This window comes from Theileria annulata, chromosome 1 (assembly GCF_000003225.4).
Source record: "Theileria annulata chromosome 1, complete sequence, *** SEQUENCING IN PROGRESS ***".
NCBI classification, from domain to species: Eukaryota; Apicomplexa; class Aconoidasida; order Piroplasmida; family Theileriidae; genus Theileria; species Theileria annulata.
This window is the reverse complement of record NC_011129.2, coordinates 1737156-1762663: the sequence shown is the minus strand read 5'-3', so window position 1 is coordinate 1762663 and position 25508 is coordinate 1737156. Positions and strand designations below refer to the sequence as shown.

General features: G+C 35.0%; 8 protein-coding genes across 8 annotated transcripts, besides 2 other annotated features; 5 read left to right on the top strand and 3 right to left on the bottom strand.

Moving 5' to 3' along the window:
- Positions 1 to 631: 631 nt before the first annotated feature.
- On the bottom strand, positions 632 to 3751 carry TA20830 (uncharacterized protein; the record flags this gene model as incomplete). Its single annotated transcript, XM_949234.1, has 1 exon — positions 632 to 3751. The coding sequence occupies one exon, from the start codon at positions 3749 to 3751 to the stop codon at positions 632 to 634; it is 3120 nt and encodes a 1039-aa protein (XP_954327.1).
- Positions 3650 to 3718: a sequence feature (1 probable transmembrane helix predicted for TA20830 by TMHMM2.0 at aa 12-34).
- A 209-nt stretch (positions 3752 to 3960) lies between the features above and the next one.
- Positions 3961 to 4033, bottom strand: a tRNA.
- Positions 4034 to 4379: 346 nt separating this feature from the next.
- On the top strand, positions 4380 to 8711 carry TA20825 (serine-threonine protein kinase, putative; the record flags this gene model as incomplete). Its single annotated transcript, XM_949233.1, has 2 exons — positions 4380 to 7061; positions 7152 to 8711. The coding sequence occupies 2 exons, from the start codon at positions 4380 to 4382 to the stop codon at positions 8709 to 8711; spliced, it is 4242 nt and encodes a 1413-aa protein (XP_954326.1).
- A 283-nt stretch (positions 8712 to 8994) lies between these two features.
- Positions 8995 to 9956, top strand: TA20820 (peptide chain release factor 1, mitochondrial precursor, putative; the record flags this gene model as incomplete). Its single annotated transcript, XM_949232.1, has 5 exons — positions 8995 to 9088; positions 9148 to 9247; positions 9401 to 9479; positions 9616 to 9786; positions 9816 to 9956. The coding sequence occupies 5 exons, from the start codon at positions 8995 to 8997 to the stop codon at positions 9954 to 9956; spliced, it is 585 nt and encodes a 194-aa protein (XP_954325.1).
- A 675-nt stretch (positions 9957 to 10631) lies between these two features.
- Positions 10632 to 12134, top strand: TA20815 (tata box binding protein, putative; the record flags this gene model as incomplete). The annotated part of the gene is made up of 3 exons (XM_949231.1): positions 10632 to 11022; positions 11169 to 11695; positions 11847 to 12134. 3 exons carry the CDS (start codon positions 10632 to 10634, stop codon positions 12132 to 12134), a joined length of 1206 nt encoding a protein of 401 aa, XP_954324.1.
- A 289-nt stretch (positions 12135 to 12423) lies between these two features.
- Positions 12424 to 13104, top strand: TA20810 (protein CGI-126, putative; the record flags this gene model as incomplete). Its single annotated transcript, XM_949230.1, has 4 exons — positions 12424 to 12617; positions 12648 to 12711; positions 12844 to 13011; positions 13042 to 13104. The coding sequence occupies 4 exons, from the start codon at positions 12424 to 12426 to the stop codon at positions 13102 to 13104; spliced, it is 489 nt and encodes a 162-aa protein (XP_954323.1).
- A 77-nt stretch (positions 13105 to 13181) lies between these two features.
- On the bottom strand, positions 13182 to 14952 carry TA20805 (uncharacterized protein; the record flags this gene model as incomplete). The annotated part of the gene is made up of 2 exons (XM_949229.1): positions 13182 to 14549; positions 14647 to 14952. 2 exons carry the CDS (start codon positions 14950 to 14952, stop codon positions 13182 to 13184), a joined length of 1674 nt encoding a protein of 557 aa, XP_954322.1.
- A 44-nt stretch (positions 14953 to 14996) lies between these two features.
- Positions 14997 to 20153, bottom strand: TA20800 (uncharacterized protein; the record flags this gene model as incomplete). Its single annotated transcript, XM_949228.1, has 5 exons — positions 14997 to 15461; positions 15636 to 17905; positions 17959 to 18345; positions 18408 to 18797; positions 18941 to 20153. The coding sequence occupies 5 exons, from the start codon at positions 20151 to 20153 to the stop codon at positions 14997 to 14999; spliced, it is 4725 nt and encodes a 1574-aa protein (XP_954321.1).
- Positions 20154 to 22318: 2165 nt separating this feature from the next.
- Positions 22319 to 25474, top strand: TA20795 (uncharacterized protein; the record flags this gene model as incomplete). Its single annotated transcript, XM_949227.1, has 4 exons — positions 22319 to 22811; positions 22880 to 23478; positions 23572 to 23801; positions 23881 to 25474. 4 exons carry the CDS (start codon positions 22319 to 22321, stop codon positions 25472 to 25474), a joined length of 2916 nt encoding a protein of 971 aa, XP_954320.1.
- Positions 25475 to 25508: the final 34 nt, after the last annotated feature.

Below are 25508 nucleotides of genomic sequence, written 5' to 3'. Positions count from 1 at the left end.
TAATATTAATTATAGAACATTTTATATTATTTAATATTTATATATATTATAGATTAGTAACTTTATACTAAGACTAATCTTTTTTATGTTTATAATTGATTTTATTTAAACTATAAAATGGCCATGGAACAGCACATACCTATACAAAACAATACAACAACAATGAAATAAATTGTTAATAAATAATTGAATAGTTATATTTAAAAATTAGTTACCAGAAGGCTAACTGCTGTTCCAGCGATAATGAATTTAATGGTTGATAAGAAGGATTGTGTAATATATCCATAGGCGAATCCAACTAATGCGAAAACTCCCGTCACCAACCACATTCCCAAATTTGAGTAAAATTGTCCATGGAAATCCTAAATCCAAATGATCTCAGTATTATTGTATTAGTAATTAATTTTAGAGAAATTTGAGTAAGAAGTACCACTACTGAATTTTCCAAATAATCTTCCAAATCTTCCAACAATCCCATAATCATCTTATTATATTCTTATTCTTATTCTTATATTATATTATTATTATATATTTTATTATATTATTATATTATTAGTATATTATATTATATTATTATATATTAGTAAGGTTAATGAATAGTGTATGTGGGAATGTGTAAATATAAAAAATATTATTTGCCATAAAAGGTATTTTTAAATTGATAACTTTTAATTACAGCTTCTAAATTTCTTCTTTTATACTTTTTATCCAATTTTATATAATCATTCACCAATCTCACTATATCATTATTCATCATACTGTTGACATTGGAATTGTTATATATTAAATCCATGAGTAATTTACAATCTTCTTTATAATTGGTTATACGCCTATTAATAAGATTCATTAACCTTTTTGGCGTAAATTGAGATAGTTTTTGTAATTTCAGGTCTTCATTACCAAAGAACCTTATCACTGGATCATGTACAGTAATATATTCGTTCAAATCATTCTCAAATGCTGCAGTCCTCAGTTTATCATTTTGAAACCCAGCTATTATAGGATAAATTTGGTCTGGATATTCCAGTTTACCTTGACCAATTGAGATAATATCCTTTAGAAACAAACTTTCAGGAATTATATAATTTCCAGTACTAACGTTTTTCAATAATAGACAATCTTCATCTTTAGTTACTGTTAATTTCCTTTTTATAAAATCACCTATCAACTGAGAAAAATTATATGATGTCGAATAATGCTGGTTATCAATTCCTTGTATTATACAAATATTATTTTTGAACCTTTTTAGGATTTTGAGTATTAATTTTCCTCTGAACCACAATTTTGAACGAATAGAGTAAGACATATTTCTAAAAAATCTCCTATTGCTTGTTAATTTTGAGTTGATTTGGGTAAGTTGAAAAGTGTCAATATTTAACTCCTTTAATCTGTTTCCCAAATCATCTAACAACTGCTTCAACATGAAGTAATCTGGATACATCTTCTCATACTTTTCTTTACACCTTTTTAAATATACTCCAAATTCACTATTCAAATCCTGATTTTCAAACTTGTCAACTAAGTTATTACTCGAGAATTGTACATTGTCATCCACATCAACACCATTAGTATTAATAGTATCCACACCATTAGTATTAATAGTAGTAGGTAGATTAGGTTCAGTAATTTGTGTAGTATCCATAGTACCAGTAGTATCCATAGTACTAGTAGTATCTATTTTAGGTACAGCGTACACACCATTAGTATTAGTGTAAAGATTTGAATAATTGATATAAATTGGTGAGATGAGTGATTTAATGTTATGAAAAAGAGTATGAAGATCTACTGTAAATGTAACGAGATCAGATCCAGCAGTTAATGAATACAAAAATTCATTTGATAATGTAAAGATTTTCCCTTTATTCATCAACATTGTATCTAGAAATATATAATGTTTTGCTCCTTCAACTTTTTTATTACTTATCACAACATCCGTTCCCCTAAAATGTTTTAAATTATTTTCAAGGTTGAGTTGACTTTTGTCTTCTAGGCCAGTTCCTCCGAGTTTATTTACATAATCGTAAAAGTACCTTTTAACACTTTCAGTGCCATTAAAACAGTATATTACGGTTGGGAACAATCCCTTTTCGTTGATGTATTCAACCAGTTTAGCCGGCGTCGGGCTGTGTAATTGCTTAATCTGAGGGTACAAATTAAAATTTTTTATAAAATTGGAAAAAAACTTATTATTCCTAACATTTACAATTAGTTTTAGGAGGTTAAAAAGTCTTTTTTTAGAGTCCGCGTGTGCTAGGGTTCGTCTCAGAACTCTCATGTATGGCTTGAAAAAATTACGTGCTGAAGGGATTATTGTTATTAGTTGGTTATAGGTGCTAATTCCTCTAGATTCCAAGGCTTCAACTATTGAATTAATTACCATATCATCCAGCAAAGGGTTCAGACTAGTCATTTTTACCTTATTGTTCTTCTTCTTAAACATATCATACATCTTTATCGGATCTCTCATTTTTTCCACTCCTTCAACTACATCACTAGTATCACTAGTGTTAATCGTATCAGCGGTGTTAGTAGTTATACTATCAGTAGTCTCACTAGTATCAACTGCATCACTAGCTACAATATCACTAGTGTTCGCATTATCTACTGTATCCTTATTAACATTAGTGTCATTAAGATTTTCACTACTTTCAGTGGTATGAACTGTAGTAAAAGGATTAATTTGACCGTATTTTGTTAGTATATTGAAAGTTGGTGACTTTGATAGTGTTACAACTTTAGTCGGTCTTGACAAAGAATTTAACCAATTAACAACGTTATTTACATTATATATACTATTTGATAGGCCTAAAATTTTACAATTTGGTAATAACCTCAACACTAAATCGTCATATAATGAGGAAGTTACTTGATCACTATTCATGTCATAGTTTAAGCTAAAATTATTAAATATCACTAGTTTGTCATCACTCACAAAAGTTTTAGAGTTTTCCACCGAATTTTGAGGAGTTTCAAGTGACTTTTCAGTATTAGTATTCGGGGGATTGAAAAGGTTGTTAAATTCTTTTGTACTTATGAAGTTGGAATCAATAAATTCATTTGCCGGAACTAAGAAATCTCCATCGAAATTAATCCTCAAATTGTCATCGCAAAGGGCGTTTTGAAAATTATTTTGGTTAGTGAAGTGGGAGAATATAAAAAACTTTAAATCACGGATAAACCAATCTATATCGGATTCCTTGACAAAGCGGCCTGACATACTCAAAGCTTTCTCTTCCCATTTTACACCTCCAAAATTAGTTAAACACTCGGATAAAATCGAGTGCTCTGAAACTGTAATGTTGGCATTTCTGTAAAAGCTTATATGGTCATTACAAATGATGTTAATTCCATTAAAATAGGGAAAACACTGGTTTAAATGGTAGTAAAGAAGATTTTTAACATTTAGTAAATCGTCATGTGAATTTGTGACGTAGAACAAACTTGAAAATCTACTTTTATTCTCCAAAATCGGATAATAAATGGACTTTATTATTTCAATCTTCTTTTCAGGGCTACATAATAGGCCAATCACATTGTTTGACTTATCTTCTATGTAATTTGTGGAATCAGGACTACATTTATTAATAGAATAATGGATTTTATTATGAAACTGATGTGTGAGGGGTAGTTGCGATTTATTTCCATTTCTATTGTACAAAAACGATTCACAATAATTTACAAATATAGATATTACAAATACCAAATTGAAAATTCCTAATTTTGAAAGATTGTTGTTAAACAAAATTAACATTAATTTTAAAACAAAACATTTTGTATGTTTAAGAAAAGGTGTAAAATAGTTGTTTGCCCAATTTATATTGGATTCCACTCCTAACAACTACTTCCAATACCAACATTATATATAAATAAATTATACATAAATAAATTATAAATTATAAATTTTTCGTCAAAAGTTTGTAATAAATATTCTTATCAAAGTAAAATAAGAATTTTTGAGAAGCCTACTTAGCTTAGTCGGTAGAGCATTCGCTTAGTAAGCGAAAGGTCGTCGGTTCGAATCCGGCAGTAGGCTTTTTACTTTAATATTCTAAAACATGTTAAGGTTTAATTATTTTATCAATTTTATAAACTTTTACAATTTATCACTCAATTATTTACATAATTAACTTTTAATGATTCCTGACTTGGGTTAAGAATATGTGTAATTATAATTTATAATTACTTTTGTATGATATTTTCAATTTATTTAACTTCATTTTACATACTTCATTTTGTATTATAATTATTAATTTTTTCAACTTTTCATTTTCTCAGCCACTCCACATTTAACAATATAAATCACTAAAATATGCTAATTCTGGCCAATTGACAGTTTTTAATCAAAGTTTGGGGAGTAAAATGAGAAAAATAGGGAGTTGATGGATATTTTGAAGAATAATCAGGGAGCTCAGATCGAAGAGATTTACTCCCTCCACTGCATATACTACCCTGTTAAGATTCTTAATTATGGAGGTTTACGTCCTGATAAGTTCCCGCACGATTGTATGTCAGAGTGTGCCTATACTTCTTTGCTGGAAAATTCCAAGTTTCTGACCAACATTAAGGTGAATGAAAGTGCAATTAAGGGCGCAGTTCGCTCTGAACTACTCCGTTTCTGCTTCAAAATCTCACCTTTTATTCCGACTGAACTTTCAAACTCCGTCTACTCACTTGTCGATGTGACTTTCCCGAAGCTATACCCTAATAAGCCCCCGTTCATAGTCTTGAAAATGACAATTTCTATGCATAACGACTTGAAGAAAAAACTAAAAGTTAACCTCACGAAGGAAATTAATAGACTTGCTGGACAACACTGCCTGTTTGAAATCAGCATTTTTCTGATTGATTTTTTGGCAAAAGTTAACTCAGACCGTGAAATCCTATTCGAAGATTCCACCGCGAGAGAATTTACACAAGATTACAAAAGCGTTTCTTCAGACTCTTCAGAATCCTCAAACTCTTCCAATTCTTCTGTCACCAATACTAATAATGACACTAATACTGATCTTAATAAGACTGGATATACAAATTCTGAGAATATGTTGGAAGAAAGTGTTGATAATTTGGTGGTGGGAGTGAATAAACAGCATAAGGATATTGAGTTTCCAATTTGGTCAATCCAATCGATAGTCCAGGCGCCAATTTGGTACGAGAATTTGGAGGAAAACCAAGAGATTTCGTCAGATTTGGAGAGAGAAAAGGAAACTAAAGCTGTTAATAAGGGTGGTTCAACTAAGAAACAAACATCCAGAGCTGTGATTTCTGAAATTCGTTCCCAGAGTAGTATAAGAAGTAAAGAGTCTGAAGATCAGAAAATACACTCAGTGACCAACATTGAGTTGTATTTTACACTTGAGACTGTTGTTAATTTAAAATTAATAAAGAAGCTTTTACTTGAGTACACTGGAGATACATATTTCAGATTCCAGAGAGATTTTACATCAGTTGAAACGGTAAACTCGAGTATTGCATCCAGCCTCCTCAGTGTAAAGCACGTTTTGGACCAGAATTTGTACTATATAAAGGCGTTTCATCTGCCCTCTTTATGCCCATATACAAACCTATCAGAAGTAAATATGAATAGTTCGTTGCACGTTTTTAGAGTAAAACAAAGAATGATCTTGAATGAAATCATTTCGAGAGTCTCACACCTGTCGAAACTTGAACATAACAGCCTCTGCCGATATTACCAGTCTTGGCTGGAAAAGAAACCTGAACCAAACATATCCAACTACTTCATCAATAAAATTGATACATTCCTTAAATCCAGCTCATTCTCTTCTCTATACAATACTAACACTAATACTAATATAATTGACCAAGTTGATACTGTTAATAGTGGTAGTTCTGTCGAAAGTGGGTGGAACGAGTTGTTGATATTATTGTTGAAGTATTTCCCTGAGCTTGGTGAGCATTATTTACATGAGATTGTGACTGAGCGTAATTTGTATGTTCAGGCACAGAACATAAACTGCCATACCTTGAGGTATGAGATTGAGAACAACGCTCTCTGTAAAGATGAGAAACTAATTTGGCTTTTCATTCGCCAATTGTTAGACGTTTTGGCATATTTGCACCAAAATAATGTACACCACCAGAGCCTCTCACTGGACAACATTTACGTCCACAATAACCTATACGGGACTGGAAGAGGACTGAAAGTCTCAGAGTTTGGAATCACAGGTCTCGCAAGGAAGCTGCTAACACTTGAAAACGAGTGCAATCGCAAGTTTTGTGACTGTAAAAAGTACAAAAGGGACCTCAAAAATCAGCTATACCTCTCACATCCCTCAAACTATAATCTGACATCCACCACCCTATCCAATTTCAATTCTGATATTCATTCCAGACTTTATTCCATAGAATACGATAATCTTAACATTACTAATACTAATGCTATTAATAATATTGATGGTACTAGTTTTAATTTGGAAAACTCATTATTATTACTGAGTAATGAGTTAAAAGGTAGTTTATTGAACAATGGAATGGCGGGAATGAGTAGTGTGTTGTCGAGTATAAAATCAAGCGAGTTGGATCACTTGGAGTTTGAACATAATTTGGACCAGATGGCGGCAGTTCAGGAGGACATGTTTGCTCTAGGGTTGATAATCTTCAGCATGTGGCACCCACCGATTGAGGAAAGTGCTCTTCACGAGTTACTTTCCCGTGTAATTGGCATGCAAACATTCCCAGACTACTTCATTCAAACCACTCCCTCAATCATAATCACCACCCTGAAGCGTCTGTTGACCCGTGAGAGGAGACCAACAGCAGTAGAATTGCTCAGAGAGACTCTTGTGCCACCAGTGGTTGACATTTATATGTACAAACAGTACCTTAGGAAACTAGAAAACCCTCACTCCGAAGAGTCACTAGATGCACTCAAGTTCCTCATGAATAGGGATTGGAAATCAGACGTATCAAAATACAAACATGACTCCACGCTCGAAACCATGACACATAACTCATATATCATTGGCACACTTGAAAGGTTCATGAGATCAAGAGGTGTTATCATACGACCACCATTACCACTTCAAGTCAAAACACCAGACAACGTAATTCTATACCTATAACGACTTTTATTATTATTTATTTAGATAAATTTATTATTAAAAATGAAAAATAAGATGTTTAAATGTGTGTAGAATGATATGCTATTGGGAATTGATGAAAGTAATACAGTATTCTCAGTTGGAGGAAGCATTAGACAGTCTTTGTTGAAGTCATTTGAGTTGTATTCTGGAGATGATAGCGGAATTGGTGTGAAACAGTTCTCAGTAGGAGATGTTTTTAATGAAGAAAACTGTGTCACGGAGTGCGTATTCTCAATTACAATGAAGATAGAAGGTGATTCAGGATTTACAAAGTCCGCAGGTAAAAAGTCACTTGACTACAAAGAACTTGACGACAACTGTATTCTGATGGTTTCCACGCAGGTTGATCTCATTTTAATCGCAATCCAGTCGGTATTATCACTTAATTTTTCGTTAGAAACGTTTTTAACAATCACATTTCAGCCCTTAATAGTTGACTTTTTGTGCATAGTTTTGGAAACGAAGGCCGAAGTGGCTTCTGAAATATTCCTCAAACTCCAGTCAACTGATATTAATGAGTATACCTTCAACGTGTTACTGGAGGAGTATTCCATAGATAAAATTGGCCAGTTAAAGGGTTTGGTGGACTTACTTTCAGGCCGTTTTAACATCATTTTGGGGCTCAAAAAACTACACTATCATGTTCTAAACTCCAAAATCCCCAAAATATATCAAAACGATTTTAAAACTCTTTATCAACAATTGGCACAATTAGAAACTGATTTTAGTATTGAATCCAACAATTTAAATGGTGAAAATACAAATTTTAGCTCAGAAATTACAAACCATAATGGAGATAAAGAATTTGAAAGTAATATTGAAATTCAAGGGATAAATGAGTTTGAGAAATATTTCAAGAGAATGTTATATATGATAGAGTTCGCGATCATGTTGAGGAAGTTGTCACTCGATTCATACTGTTGTATAGAGTGTGTTTTGGGAGTATACTACACTGAGGTTTGCGAGTTTAATACCAACTTCCCGTTTTTCCACCTATTTGTGGTGGATGACCGCAAAAACTTGGTGATGACCGGTGGCTGCTATGGAACTAATTTGTCATTTCTAGAACCCTCAAACGTATCTAAAGTTGTGCACTTTGATTTGCAGTACTTTTTGGACGATTTAATCAAGCTTTCGGTAAAACATAGTGCAGGTGTTGAGGGGTTTACTGTCACACCTACAGTTTCCGATACTGTTGACGTGGTGATAACTTGCCAGACTGCAAAACTGCTCCCAGTTGCTACCTCAATCGCCAACAAACTGATTGATGCAGGTATTTCATGTGAGTGCAGAGCAGTTCCACTAATCTTGACCAGCGACTTCAACTACAGGCTTAGAACTATAAAGAGTATCAAAGCCAGAGTACACTTGCAAAAGTCATCAAACATCACAGAAGATACAGTTGACACCCTAAAAATTAGTCAGTCCCAAGTTGAAAAGGCCAAAACAGCCCAAACAAACACAGAAAATGACATTTCTGAGGATGAAGAGGACAAAACACACCACGGGATTTTGTACCATGTGGAACCCATAAACGGCTCCTTCGGACAGGCCAGAAAGATTTATAATGAAGTTGCGCTCGTCCATTTCATCATTGGACAACTTACATAATTTTCTTACTTGTAATGTATTATAATTTTATATTTGTTAGTTTCCTGTTAATTATCGTAAAATGTGCTGATTCGCTAAATTTCCTTAAAAGCTACAAATTTCCCCAAAATAGCTTTTATTTTGGGGATATTAAAAATTTTGGAGGTAAAATTGGTGAATTTAACCCATCGCAAAAAAAATTAGAGGAAAATAATATCTTCTCAAAGTGTGTTGGAAGAAAACTGAAAAAATTTTTCTTCCTCCTGAATGGTAGTAAAAACTTAAAGAATTTCAGTGGTAAAACATGGTTCGGGTTGGATTCTTCGAGAGTTTCCGTGGAAATAAGGCCCGGAGTTGGTGGCAAAGAGGCGCTCATCTGGGCATCAGAACTCGCCAAAGTATCTTTTTATCACACATTTACACAGTTATACATAATAGATACCATTAAGCTAGTTAGTATTGTTTAGATATCATATGCTTAATTATATTATTAATAAATGTGTTAGACTTATAGAAAGTACTGTTCAAGGAAGGATTGTAAAGTTGATGAACAAAAGGTATGGTTCCACACTACTCTAAATAACTGATTTAGCTTGGAAATACTATTATTCTAAATATTACCGGAGAAGATTATAATTTTAACCCAAAGTATTTTTTAATACTATTTCCTAGTCATAGTATTATATAGCAGTATGATTTTGTTTATATAGTACTGAGGGATTGGAGGATAGATTTCTAAGAGAAGGCGGTGTACATCAAGTTAAAAGAGTTCCAATTACTGAAAAATCCGTAATTATTAATATTTAAACTAGTCATCTAGGAAATAATTTACACACTTATTATTGAAGATTAATCAACTTTTATCCAAATATTAGAAATTATTTACTAAAATAATATAGAAACTAGAACATTATTAATATGATAGGGGAGGATGCATTCATCAACGGCAACTGTAGCAGTATTACCTAGTGATATGGTGAAGGGAAACGATATGAATAACTTTGATAAGTTAGTGGAGGAGGTTGAGTTGAATCCCTCGGATATTGAGTGGAAGACTTGCCGCGCCAGTGGCCCAGGAGGTCAAAACGTCAACAAAGTAAACATTTTAGTTGAATTTTTCTTTAGGTTGAAACTTCTGTTTCATTATATCACAAACCAACTGGAATTAAAATTGAATGTAGCGAAGAGAGGTATCGAGTTACGGAGCTTGCTCCATCGGATATAGTTATACAGTTATTTACTGTGGTATTTAGTACTTCTAGCTGACTTGATTCACCATTTTTTACCACTAAATTAATTGTTTATGATTAAATGTATAACCTTACTGGGAGTGGAAAATACTATAGATCTCAAGGAAAGAATAAGGAACTGGCTGAAAAGAAGTTGAGGGTAGAAATCGCAAAGTTGAAAATCGAGGAAATGTTCTCGGAGGCAAGACTACGAAGGAAGTCTCAAGTACAATTCTAAGTAGTTATTCCCCTTTACACATTTATATATAATAAGATATATGTATTGCCACTAGTTAAAAGTTTTATATATAGTTATTAGTATAGTATTGGTGGATAGTTATGTGAATAGATTGAGAGTCCTAAGAGATCAGATAGGACGAGGACGTACTACTACAATACGAACCAAATCATTGACCACCGCTGTGGCTGCAAGTTCAGCCTTGACTACTTCATCAAATGTAAACTCGACGACATCATCTGTCCTCATTTCTAACACCATAAGCCTGATTCCATCTCTCGTACATTGTTACACTATATTCACTTAATTTTGTATTAATATATTAAATTGTATTATATTTTTCAATTTTATAATATTATATTAAAATTTTTGATTATATATTAGATTTTATGATAATTTTTTGATTTTAAAAGGCTATTTTAATTTTATGATGGAACGAATTTAAAAAATGATAGAATAGAATCATAAGAATTAATGTCAACTTCTCAAAGTGAAGAAGTATGTAAAAATGAAGAAGAAGCTCAATTTGAGGATTTCGAGGATTTATCGCAAATTTCTAAAAACTCCCTAATAGTTCACAACATGACTGTAGTGGCTGACACGGGAGTGAATTTGAACCTTGCCGACTCTTTGAATAAATTTGGGAACTCTGTGTATGACCCAACTGAGTTCAATTGCATAAGGCTTGATGTGCGGGTTCGGAAGGCTCTTGACGCCTCCCTGCGACTCGCATTTTCCGAGGAGTTTGAGTCCATTTCAGATATTAAAGTCATTGAGGCAACCAAGGTTACAAGGATTCCATACATAATGAACAGTTTCCATCAGGATTCTGATTGTCCAATTCATATAACAAGCTTTAATAATGGTAATGATCCATCAGCTCTACTCATACCATTTATAAACTCAATCCATAGACTAATACTCATTTAGTTTCTACTATTAAAACTAGTTATATTTTTTGTTATTTTAGTTAATTATACTGTATATAGTTAGGCTGTGTATAATGAGTAGAATATACATCGGTGAAGATATCGGTATTTTCGAACGGGAAGATTGCTTTGACTGGAGCCAGAAGTTTACTGACAGCTGCTGTGGCCCTGGAGAAGGTGTGCAGAGCACTTAGAAGACGTGTTAACGGGAAGGCAAGAGTACGTAATATCGTATGCTCAAACATTCTTGCTGTCTACGCATACCCTCATAAGATCGTTTTGCCATTGTTCCACAAGGCATGCAAGGACTCTATTTATGACCCGCACAGGTTCTCAGGTGTCAGGGTTAGGGTTCCAATCAACTCTCCTCAGACTTTCTACTCACTCATTAACATACTAAACATGTTCAACTTCAGCTCAAAGTATGCTGAACCGACTCAGGAGTCCGAGTCAAAGCCTGAAATGGAAGAGTTGGAAGAAGAGGAAGAAGAAATTGTTGATGCCTTTGTTGTGCCTAACGCTACTCCTAGAGCCAAAAGTTATAAGTATAAAGCTTCTAAAATTGGTATTCATCGATTTGTTGATTCAACTATCAAGGATAATAGAAAGGTGTGTCACGGCTGATGATTCCCCTATTCCTAGTCATTTCACTAAATTTGTCATTTACACAAATCATTCACCTTTTATTTACCCAATTAAACTATTTTATATCATAGTATTGTTAGTTAGATAATCCCATGGTAGATAAAAAATGTTATAGGTACACAGTTTGGTTCCGAAATTGGTGAAAAAGAAGAGGAAAATGCTAAAGGGTGAAACTGTTTGGACGAGAGTGGACCAGAACCTGAAAGATTTGGAGAAAACTGAAGAGGGGTTAAAGAAGCCAGAAACACAGCTAAAACAATCAAAGGAAGAGGTGGTCTCAGTGACAGTGTACTCTTCAGGCAACATAACGTTCACGGGAGCTAGGTCAATACCGAGCCTACAACAAGCACTTGCATATGTTTATCCGTTCCTACAAATTACTCAACGAAAACATACACTCTAACCCTCAAAACTATAATCTACAATTTAATCTACACATTACTGATTAATTAATTTTAAAATTTATTTTAATCTAGTCTTAGTTATAACTTATTAAATTGTAGTTTAAGTGATAGTTTAAGAAAAATTATGGATAAATTAATTGTGTTGATTTTGGGGGAATAAGGGGATAAGAAGGGGAGAAGAAATATTTTGAAAAATAGAAATTAAACCCAATAATAAAGAAATTAATTAGTTTAAAATCATTTTGAAATTTTGAAAAAAATAAATTAACAGAGGAAGAGGAAGAAACAATGTCAAGTGGTTTGAGCCACTTGTCAGTGGAAGGAATCCCCCTATGTAAAACTAACACAGGCCCATTTGACAACCCAGAGGACTGGGAGACGAGACTAAACGAGGAATTTGCAGCTTTGATACAATACGTTGAGGAAAATAAACAAAACAACACCGAATGGTTTACACTCGACTGTAACGATAACGGAACATGGTAGTTTTTACTCTGTATCTCATTTTTTAGCTGGTTTGGAGAATGTTGGTATGTTCACAACATGAAAACTTATAAATTCCAATTAGAACTTGAGGTTACTCACTTTTTACACATATGTATACTACATAACTGTCTACTACTATAAACTTATATTACTATACTTTCATTATATATTTATATGTGTGGTAGTTATTATAGTAATTTTATGAGTATAAAGTGTGATTAGATACCGGCAGCATATCCCAATGCTCCATTTGATATAATAATAAGATCACTGGAGGGCAAAACTGCGAAGATGTATAGAGGCGGTCGCATTTGTTTGGATGCTCATTTCCTTCCACTTTGGCAGAAGAACGCCCCGAAGTATGGTATCGCACACGGCCTCGCACTAGGCGTAAGTTTTAACACTTTCTTACCAATTCAGCTCGCTCCCTGGCTAGCCTGTGAAATCCCTCATCTCGTCAATATCGGTGTTCTAGATACCTAATCTGTTGTTGATTACAATTTTTATATATTTATTTATTTATAATAGAATTGGTAAAAGTATATTAGTGTGTTGATAAATTATAGATTAATTTGTCTGAATTTATTTTTGGTCAGAGTTTCCAGAGTCAGGCTATTCCCCAAAGTTCCAACAGCTCCAACTTTAAAATAGTTATCCAAATCTCTCATCAGCTTTACGTAGGAATTCAATAACGATTCCATACTCCCCTCCAAGCCGTACATCTTGTTCAATATCTCAGCAACTCCAACTTCCTTGTCCTTACTCTCACTCTCCAAATCAGTGATGTGGACAAATTTAAGCCCATTGATTCGGCTAATACTGGCACTGTTCAAGTAAGTGTTCTGGATCGCAAGTGAGGAGTAGAACTCAGTTAATAAGTTTAGGTCCTTAATTTGGGCCAACTTGCTCACATTAATGCCTCTGGCCATGAGAAGCCAGACCGGCCAGTGGAAGAAGTTGAGCTTGGTGAGTTGGTTCATAAGGATAACTAAATCTTTCGTCTGAGCATTTTTAAGTCCGTTTACCACGTAAGGTATGAAGAGAGTCAGAAGACTCTCATTGATGTGGCGGGTTTTCTCCAAACTTTCCAAACACATTGAAATGTCACTTAAACTCAAATTATCCAAAACTTCAGTGAACAGATTTTGCAACACTGAGTGATCCTCAACTGGTTCATCTGATTGTTTATCAAGATTCTCAGTTGGTTCCGTCAAAACGTATAAATGCACCGTTAGTGAATGTAATGAAATTGCCAATTTATTAACTAGCCTACTGTCACAGAGTCCTGAGTTACTCAAAATCCTTATCAGGTATGTTATGGTAGTCAGTTTTAAGTGATTATGATCAGCCAATTTGTTAAGTGATTTTACCAATTCGTTGAAGTAATTAGTAATCTCACCTAATCTACCATTTATGCTATGTTGTTGTAGGTGTGAGTGTATAAGTTGTTGTAAATGTAAAGAGGATTTCGTGAGGTATTCAGTGTAAGTTCTTGGGCGGTCGAGGCTTGTGTAAATCATCCTGAAGTAGGGGAAGTAGCAGTTGTAGACGGTCTGGAGCGTTGAGTTGTAGGATCTCATCTCCGCAGAGAAGCGGTTCTTCTCAAGATTATTTGACTTGGTCTCAGTGGGTTTTGGTATGTTCTCTGCGAAGAATATAAGCTTTGAAATGAGGCATGAAAGCAGGGAAAGGTCCGTCAGGGCGTACTGCTCGTAGCGTTTGCTAAGCTTAGTAAACAGGACGATCATGAAGTAAACCTGCTCAATTGACATGTCAGAAACTGTTGAGAGCAAGTGACGATTATAAACTCGCAAAGCTGCACTAAATTCGGAATGCCTAACCCTGAACCAGCGACTATAAGAATCAGCGTATATTGCATATGGACATAATAACAGTAATAATTCATCAATCTTAAAGTTGCTCGAAGCCTGTAAATTTTCTAGTTGCCAATAACCAATTAATTATATACATTATGAATAACTTATTAGTGAATAAATGTATAAAATAGTTTTATGTATGGGTTACTTGTAGAAGAGAATTGGTTTGTGATTGTAAAACGTTGAAGCTGGTTTTATTATACATAACGTCAAGTGTTGTGTTGCAGAGATACTGTACTCCGAGCTTAGGCTTATTCGTGTCCTTAAAGTGTGTAGGTTTCTTGTCCCGAAATGGATTCTTGTGAGGAAATTCATGGTCTTCAGGGCGTTCACTGTGATTACAAATGGAGAGCGTGAGAGTTTTGGTTTTGTCGTGGATCTTGGACAGTGTGTCAACCTCGCCGACGAGTTTGAGGTTCCGGGCTAGTTTCGGTGCGATTGTCGACCGTATCATCGCTTAAATATTATACAAAATTTTTGTCAATATTTTACAAAAAGTTACTTAGATTTTTGTGTGGGAAAAATTCGGTCCGTGTCAAATGTGTAAGCGTACCTGCCCCTTGGGTAAGGCACCATCCGCTTGAGAGAGACGTACTCCACGCCCTTGTATTTTTGCACAAATTTAAAATGACCCAATTTGTTCAAGTCATTTCCACTTCCCGATACGTTTTTCGGAAAAGGAGCAAGGGTAGGATTAACGTTTGGCGGGTAAGGCTGAACAAGTGCAAATTTGCCAGAAGAAGTAGCGCAGAGTCGAAATTCTCTGGGTTTAGTTTTCCTATTTGGAAGTTTTCTGCCGTTGGCCAAAATACTCCCTGGGACAACTGGTCTGTAAAGTGAAGAATCTCCGTCACCAATCAAGTAATGGGTACTTTTAACGCTCTTCTTCTTTGCCCAGTGCCGAATCCACCTGACTCCACCAATATTCACTTCAAACACATTAAATTTGTGTAACAAACCCATCTATCATGCCAAAAATTCCCATTAACTCTTTTTATGAGTAGTAGAAACACCATAAAATGTGTAAATAGTGTACTTGGATAATTATTGTAGTTTAAAATTAAAGAAAACCTAATAATAAAATAAATCTTAAGTAAATATTGTGAAGGTTGGAAAGTAAAAAAATTAGTGTTAAACTTCGAGGTCTTCGTCCCACTTGATTGATGAGATGTAGGACCTTCTCTTGGGGAGGTCGTTGAACTTGCAGAAGTCGTGCGGGTCATCAATGAATTCCACTTCCTTTTCGGGTGTTTTAGCCTTCCTGGCAGCTAATTCCTGTTGCTTCACCTGGAGCCCTAGCTGTATATTCATTCCTTTCTGATACTTGATTCCAACTCTACCATCCTCAGCTCTGCGACTCATATCACTATTCCTCCTCATTTCACTATCTTTTCTATTAATTGCACTAAATTTACGGGTAATGTCAATGAATCTTTCTCCCAAGTCACTGTCCTTTCTATTAATATCAGCTTCTCTTTTACGTTTATACATGTTTGATAGGTCAGTTAGTATTGGATTGTTTGCCAGCAATTGTGTATAATTGCTTGTTAAATCTACGGGGCAGCTTCTGATGGGACATCCTGCCTTCATCAAATTAACATCATTAGCCAGGCTACTGTTAAACTGAGTACTAGGCACGTTATTAACAAGGTTGCCAGTAAATGGACAAGGGGTATTACCAGCAATGTTGTGAACCGAGTTTTTAATTGGACAGGTGAGAGAAGAAAGGTTGGTCTTATTCTTGGGTGAGTTAATGTGGATGCAAGGCGAATTCAATGATATGAAAGGTGAGTTAAGTGAGATAGAGGGCGAGTTTAAGATTGAGGGTGAGTTAAGTGAGAGGGAGGGAGAATTACTGGATTTAAAGGAATTTAGAGGACATATTCCAGGACTGCTAATGGCACTCATGGCACCTAACCCCTGTAGTAAATCCTTTGGCTTATTTTGAGTTCTAGAGTGAATATTCTGGATATTATTGTCTTCTTTGGGGTATGAGAGTATGTATGATGACCAGCCTGTAAGAAGTGCTCCTTCTGTGGTTGAAGCACATTCTTCTGCTAGTTGGTACAGCTTGAAGACTAGGTTCGGGTCAACCTGTGCGTCCTTTCCTCTTTTCACGTTACTCATCAGGCCTGCCAGCTGCAAGATGAACTCCGAGTTCGTGCGGGCAGAGGTCTGCGGGGAAGTCGTCAGCATCGAAATCTCGTCATCTAAACTATAGGATGCTGTGAACTCCCGAGTCATCCTCCAACGAGAATTGGCTAATGACTCAAACCTCTTCACCATATCCTCCACTCGCTCCAAATCCGTCAATACCGGTATCCTTTCAATACTAACACTATTCTCATCTGTAGCATCACCTTTAACAACCTTTAATTGTTCATCAGTATTAGTGTTATTATTTGTATCTGTGTTATTAGTGACGGTATTATTACTATTAGTAGTTGTGTCAGTCTCCTTAGTATTAGCTACATTATTAGTAGTAGTAGTACTACTAGTATTAACAGTATTTGTGGTAATGGATTTGAAAAGATTGTTGAACTTGTTTGGAACGATCTTTGTGATTCCAGTTTTCTTGAAACGGATTCCATTGCACTTCTCACAGTATGTGGGTGGAATAGTTGTAATACAAGTTGGAATTGTTGGATCAGGATCATTTTCTGAGTCGTAAAGGTCAAGTGCAATCCAGAGGCTGAAGACTGGGAAACAGGCGTAGAGTCTGCGGATTAGTGAGAATGGGCATCGGAGTACGTCGGCGCACACTTCGTTTACTACGTCATTTGAGGTGAGGTCTCGAATTGCAGCCTTTTGGCTTCGGGTATAGGAAACGGACTCACGATCTCTAATCTCTGGGTTATTTCTGAGTGACCAAAGCCCGGCACAAAGTGCCAAATAGTTAAGTTCTGGGTGGAGAAATGGAATGAGTCTGCAGAGATCCTGTAGCACGTCAACCGTACGACTGAATGGGAAAATCATTAGACAGTAATCGGGCCTGAAAAGCCAGGCATAACCTGGCCTTGTTGAATCCTTAGTAACTAGAGAATTGCCCAGGAACGAAATATTTCTTGGAACTACCCACACTCCATTTGGGAACTGGCCATTTACGCTTGTACCGTCAAAGTGTGCCTGGACGTCGTAGTTAAGCTTAAAGCCTCGCAACTCGCTCACTTTCACCTCATGTTCCTTCTTATCATGTAAACTGTGTACTAAAATTCGATCTGGTACTCCAACATATTTACCCTCAAATATTCTTAAACTATATCCTTCACAACGGCAAGTACCAATTGAACTCTTTAACTTCTCCTCGTTTGCGTTTTCATTGGAGTTATTACCATCCTTATTGTTTTCTAAACATTTTCCCTTATCATCATGATCACTTGAATTTTCCGGGTGTTTCTTGTTATTTTCTATAAAGTTATTATAGTATTATATGGTAATAAATATATTTATCTATTATTACCAGTATCATTCGGGTTCGAATAGAAATTTGTCTCATCGTAGGGTGGTTTAATGGGTGCGATAGGTGAGTTTTCTTGTGAGAAAAAGAGATTTACAACGACAACGTCAATCGACTCATCGTTTTCAGCCAAGTTAAGCAGTGAGAGGCAGGAGCCTACGTAGAGGTCGGTGTTGACGTCCAGTTCCCTGGGCAGAAGGCGCCAGTACCCCTTCTCGAGCTTGACAACAGGCACGTTTGGCGGGATGAAGTTCCGCAATAGATACATTCTTTCCTTCTGCTCGTTTGGCACTCGTATCATCAATTGTCCTGATGAGATAGAGGCCACTGTTCCCGCCTTCCAACCCATCAAACTCCCATACTTCAACGGTGCCACTTGCACACTCGTTCCTAAACTCATTTTTAACCACTATATACAATGATGTAAGAATATGTATGTGTGGGGAAAATACTTTCTGTGATGGTCTGTGATAGTGTGTTAAGTTTCGGCCACATGATTGAATCTTTGGGGTCGAATTTCTCGAATTGTACGTGTATATTATGTCGTTCTGATTTATCAAAGGGTATGCTAATAGTCTCCGACTGAACTACTTTAGAGCGGTCAATTGAGCCGCAGACGAAGCGCGGGAAGTGAGGCTCTCCACCAGTCTTGTACATTGACGAGAGCGTGTCGACAATCGTCAGACGCTGTTTGTTGTATTTGATTCCAGAGGAAGTGGTTTTTGTCTTAGTGTTAGTGGTCACTGATGGCACATTCCCCGCTATATCCTTACTCGTTTTGTTCAACAACTGAGTAAATGCATTCAATGCTTCTTCATTCGTCAATTTAATTTCTGATAATCCTATTCCAAACATTAATTCTTAAACATTATACTATTACTGATATTTAATTACATAATTTTACTAAATTTTAAATTTAAGCTAAAATATTTCCAAAAAAATTAAAATATATAAGTCGGTATCTCTGAGGGGACAGTGGACGCACCTGCAGATGTATTTAGTGTTTTAGAAATTTGGCCTTGATTATTACTATTGTTATTAAGGGCTTTTCGTATGATTGACATTTCTGGGTGATTATATAGCGATTCAAGCATGTTAATGTGTTTTTTGAGGTAGCTGAGGTTGATGAAGGCTAGAAGTTTCCCAAAGGGTGTGAGATTACCATACTGGTTCGTCTTCTGCAACAGGTTAAGAAGGAACTTTTCTAGTGTTCTGAGTGTTGTCACTTCTGACGAGGTATACAGGCTCTCGTGAACTGATGAGAGGTTTCTAAGCCTAGTGTCCAAATCACTCTGGCCGTAGTTGTAATAACTCGACAAAAGGTACCCGTCACATTCATCCTCAAAGTTGTCCTCAAAAAGGCCCGAAAGATCACCCGTTAACGAACTAGAATCACAATTAGGCCCTCGTGACCTACCAAATCCTGGCTCAGAGTATGATGTGGGATCTTCCGAATCGTTAGGGATCCACTCAAACTTCCGTTCATCTCCCATCACAGGCACACTCTCACTAACAGGCGCCATATTATTAGCGAACATTTTCTTCAGTATGCTTATTGACTCATCTGATGTGTCAAAAAACTTTGAATATGAAATCTTTTCAGTGCCTTTATCCACTGAGCTCTCACTACCAAACGAATTGCTACCAACTAAGTTAATCCTGTTATGTGTGGTGGCTGGGTTGGTCGTGTGATTGCAATTTCTCGGAGAACTGATTGGGCAAGAATTTCCTGAGAAGCTTCTGTTTAAAACTGATGAAACGGCGTTTGGTTTACAAATTACAGGACATGGTGCAAACTTAGATAAACTATTCAATACTGCATTATTCACTTTCATTCCATCATTTACACTTTTGGGGGTTGGTTCTGTGACAACTTTGTCATTTTTCAGACTCGATTCCAGTCCTACATTATCTGCTCCATTACCAATATTTGTCATATTATTATCACTATTCATATTATTTATATTTGCTTTAGTATTATTTGTATTTCTATTACCATTAGTAGTGTTTGTATTATTATTGTGTGTATTGAGTAAATTTTGTGATCCGATTTGTGTAGTTTTATTAATTCCTAGTTTTATGATTCCGGGGTTGTCGGACTTTTTAGTCCCGACTGGGTTGTAAACGGAATTTTCTGGCGCATCTGACTTACTTTTTGTTGACTCATTATCAACTTGTTCGGTCATGGTCTTTTCCATATTTTTTAAGCTATTCTACATCAACTAGTACTGGGTGTATAATATGAGTGTATTTTATAAACCTAGTGGGTAAAGATAATGAATAACGGCAATTGTTGCATCAGTGTGCAGGTATGTAAAAGCATCTTACTCCGAGGTGTCTATGCTATTTCAGTACGTTCTAAACACGAATGCGATCTTAATCCTGGAGAGTGTGCAAAATGGATGTGTGTTACTTCTTCAAATTAAGGCGTAAATTGATTTTCAAGGCCTGTGTCTTATGGTGCTATTTTGTGGGGTAATTTTCTGAAAATGGATCAATGTATCGTCGGCTTGTCCGATAATAAAATTATCACAACAGGCGGAAAATGTCTGGGATGGATAGCTATGAGTGTGTAACAAAAGAAATCAGGCTCAAATGGGGCAAATGTTCAAAAATGCATAATTTACGTCTTTAAGATAAAGAGAAATTATGGGATATAAATAACTTGTAATTTTAGCCAAATTCAGGTAAACCAGATGACAATAAAATGTCGGTGGGATAATGAGTTTGAAACGGTTTTGTTAGGAATGTTCGTAAAATTTTTTTAAAAAAACTTATTGTACAAATAAAATAGTTTGAATGAACATGATGTGAGTTTATAATAAGAGATAGTCTGTGGTTAAAAGTAGATATGTTACAATGAGAAAAAAGGTCATCTGTTTCCTTAAAATGAACAGAGTGAAAGGGTCCCAATATTAAAAGGATTGAAATAACGAGTCAGTTCCCAATGTGAATGAAAAGAAATTTTATCAAAACGAAAGATTCTAATTTCGTCGCGTCTTTTATCTGTGATTAAGCAAACTTTGTTAAAATATTCTCAAATTAAACCACTTGAAGAACGAAATAGTAATATAGCAATTAACTTAGAAAATCCTGGCAAACTGAGCCCTAGGATCATATTTAACCTTTAGGTCAAAAATACTCATTTAGATAACGTGTAATTGGTATGAAAATGAAGCAAAAAATCAATTTTCCAATTATATTCTACCATCGCTTCCTGGTGACACTACAATTAATCAGGTTCTAATCAAAAAGGATATTCCTAAATTTTCTAATTTTCCCTTTCCAAATTTTAGATTTTTGATAATATTTACTAGATTTCACAGTTTTATACCCTTTGTAGTCAAATGTGTTTAATTCATATCCATCCACATAATAACCCGTTACTCTTACTTTGTTCCCTTAAAAACATTCTTCTTTCTACTATTAAGTTATTTATTCTAAGCTTTTTGATTGTTGATATTTATGTTTGCTATTTCACAAATCTTGATCCTCCATAGCTTATACTTATTCTCCCAAAACTAAGATCATTTTTTTCAATTTTTAAACCATTTCTATTTTATTTAAATTAATTTTATTACATTATTTATTAAATTAAATAATATATAATAGTTATCCGATAATGAAGTTTTAAAAAATTTAGAGATTCCAAATAAAAATTCTGAGTTCATAACTGGAATTAGCTGTATACTTCAGTTGTATTCTTAGGTTTAAACTGTTCTCAAATTTACACTCAATATATAATATTATGTGCAATATGCTTAACAGATACAATTATAAATTATAAATATATGTGTGATGAATACAGTAACATATAAAATAACAATATGATGGTATGTGTATCGTGAAAATTGAGGTGAAAAATTGTGAAGAAAAGGAATAATAGTGAGCAAATTGAGAAAATAATTACTTAATATAAGTTGATAAATTCAGTAAAGTATTTTTGAAAATTATATAATAATAAATAATGGAAAGGAAAGGAAATATGTGTTTGAAAATAGTTAAAAATAATAAAATAAATTAAAGGTGCTGGGAAAATCAGAAGTGTTATGTAAAACCAGTAATAAATCAGATAATATAAAATTATATAAAATTATATAATGGTTTATTTCTCCATGTTCAGCCATGGGGTGTTGTTAAATAATATAAAAAACAGACCATAAGTATGCCAAATTTCAATAATCAATTTTAGTAGTTTATAATTTTAGTAATATTAAATTTTAATTAAAATATTCCCTGTTTTATTCGTGATTCCATATTTATAATCTTCTGGAATCACTAAACATTTTAATAGTAATACTATGGAGCCATCGGAGAATATAATTTCGTAATATATATTTGATACATTCTTAGATTTTTAAAAATGGATACTTTGGAAGTTGATATTGCCGAAAACGTAGATGATTTGGGCTATAATGAAGAATATGACCCCGAGGAACAACAAAATAACAGAAAATCTAATAAGGAAATTGATTACCAAGAATTGGAAGAAGATTTTAATAGAAAATCGTTCGATTATGGACCATTGCGCTCAAAAAGGAGAAATTTTAGAACACAAAGGCCATACCAAAGGCATAGAGGAAACTTTAGATATCAAAACCACAGAGAATCAAGAGGTTCTGGACCTTATTCTAGACAAAATAACCAGACAAATCGCAATAACCTTGTTTTAAAGCCAGACGATGATGAGCTGAAGCAAATTGAAGCAAAGCTAGTAACTTTGTTGGACTCATTTTCAACGTCAAAGGAGGATATTCTCTCGGTTCTAGAAGATCTTAAATTAGCCACAGATAAATATAATAAACATATTGCCTCAACACTTGTAAAATGTGTCGAATCGTTCCCAGTCAAGACAGGTACAAACTTGATCAGACTATATATCTATTCAATAGCCTATATTATATATAAAATAAATTGACTGTAGGAGCATACGCAAGTTTGGTTGGATTGTTGAAAGTTAGTGGAAAGGCTGATTTGGTGGAGTCAGTAAACCAGCAGGTGCTGTATAACCTAGGATTAAAGCTATCAAACGGGGACCGAACGGGGTGTGTACTGTTGTTAAGGTTTTTGATAGGACTGCACTGCTCTAACGTGACTTCAAACTCGGTATTTGAAATTTTGACACTCCTCTTAAAGCTCGCAAACGAAGTCGAAAACTTCTTCTACGAAAGTAGCGTGGACTACGTAAAGTCGGTGATTATACTCGATAATCTCAACTACATGGTCCTGGCGAGTATTCCCTGGTTTAGCAGGGATGTATTCATGTCAAACGTCGAGACTATAACGTCAATGTGCGAAAAACTTTTCGAATATTCCGAGAGAAGAATGAAGCTTATGAATTCCCTAACCTCAGATTTAGAATATAACCCTAACCTTGATTTGTCAGACTATACCAATACGAGTGTGGGAAATAGTAAAAAGTTCAACCCTTATTTGTACAAGTATTATTATAAGGACACAGTTAATTTAAATTTGGACGACAGGTTTACATCAGGAGTCCAGGCACTAAAATCACTACTTAAAGTAGAAGATTAGTTATATTTACAACAGTTACATATAGTTAATTATGGTTACATATTCTTAATTTAATAATACTTTCTAATAATTTATGATTAGAATGATTGGACCAGTTCAACAACGTACCGCTTTTACCAGAGTAAAGGAATTGTGGAAAAGCTCAGAGATTCGTCAGATTTTGTAGAAAACAAAGTCACATCAGATAACTTAAACTCAGTGTTACACCTGGACCTTAAGAACTTCAATAACTTCAAACCGCTTTTACCAAAAACATTTAATTTCAATTATGTACTTGATAAGTCACAATTAACGACAACACATGATAAATGGTACTAAAATAGATATAGGGTGTATATTAAAAATATTTATAGTTAAATTATTGAATAATAGAGTTGTAATATGATGTAGGTTATTTGAAGAGCATGTATATTACGTATTTGAGTTGTTCTCGGATGATTCACTGAGGTGCGCTCAGCAGCTGTTGGCAATACCTTTGAACGAGGAGTTTAAGGAGTACGGGATAGTGGACGTGCTGCTGAACCTGTGTTTGTCGAAGTTCTACGACAACTACTACTCGATCTTCGGAACCTTGGTGATGCATAACCTGTGCACGCTGGAGGAGAAAACTGAGGACATCTTCTACTCCTACGTCACTCAGCTGCTGGCAGAAACGGACAAGCTGGACTCGTGGGTGCTGAACACGCTAGTGAGCATCAGCAGTTTCTGGTTCAATATGGAGTTTTGCAAGATCAGAACAACGTCAGACGATATTAATATTGAGGGCGAGAATAGCGATGAGCTTAAGAAGGACCAGATAAGACAAAAAAATAGCAGACTCTTCAAGACGCTCTTTAAGCCCAATAACTGCGCAAATAATTATAACCTTAGACTAATTGAGAAGGTATCAAGGCTTGTTTACATGGACAGACTTCTTATATATTCTCCAAGCGAACTTGAGTCGGAAATCAGAGCACTTGGAGTCCCCAAGGATTTCAAGAATAAGCCCTACGAACATTTACTCTTCTTGAACATGTTACACTTCAACAAACTAGCAGACGAAGAAAATGAACTGAGAAACAGAAGAATAGTGTCCTTTATTAACAACTATACAAATAAGCCGTACCTAAAGGAGGCACCAAAACACCTGTTCTCAGAGACCAAAGAAACCAAAGATTACGACGAAGTTATACATACCGATGAGGATGTAGTGCTCAATTCTCAAGTAACAAGTATGGAAACAACGAATTTACAAGAGGACATGAATACAAATTTGACAAATACAAAATCAGCTAGTTTGATGAGTGATGAGAATGCAGAGGTTTGGAAAAGAGATGATTTGATAATGTTGTTTTGGGATACGTTGCTGATATTCGGAAGTAAGTCGATGACACACCTGTACAGGCTGCTGGACTTTCATTCAGATGTTTTGAAGATGTTCGAGACCGTTGAATTACCGTTTGAAGAGAGTTTGCCCTATAAGGTGATGTGGCAAACAGTGATGACGTTTGAGAGGGACCATAAGAGATTGGAACTATCGTTCGACTTTTTCATAAGAAACAACGTGTTCACATGTCCTGTGATTTTACAGTTTCTGTTCACGCTCCCAGATAACGTGTTGCTGTCAAACTTCTTCTTTTATGCAGTCAACTCAGTGTTCTCAGAAGTCAATTCAAGGCTAGTAAACTTTAGAGAAAACTACAAAGTGGCCTTGAGAGAACTCGCAGGAACGGTTGCAATGGAGGCCAAAAAGCAGGAACTGGACGCTGTGGAACTCGACTACTTTAACTTTTTCGACCACTTCGTCCATTTGGTTAGCGACAGGCTCTCGTCGTCAGAACCCAAATTGGCGAAGGTAATGGAAGAGATTTTAGTAAGGAAACTTGTAAAGTACTCATTTCAGGAAAAGTTAAACCTCAAACTGTACAATTCAGTTTCAAACGTTCATGAAACAGTCAAAGTTATACTGTACAGATTGGCAATGCCATCATACCTATCACCATAATATACTATACTAACTCACATGTATATATATATAT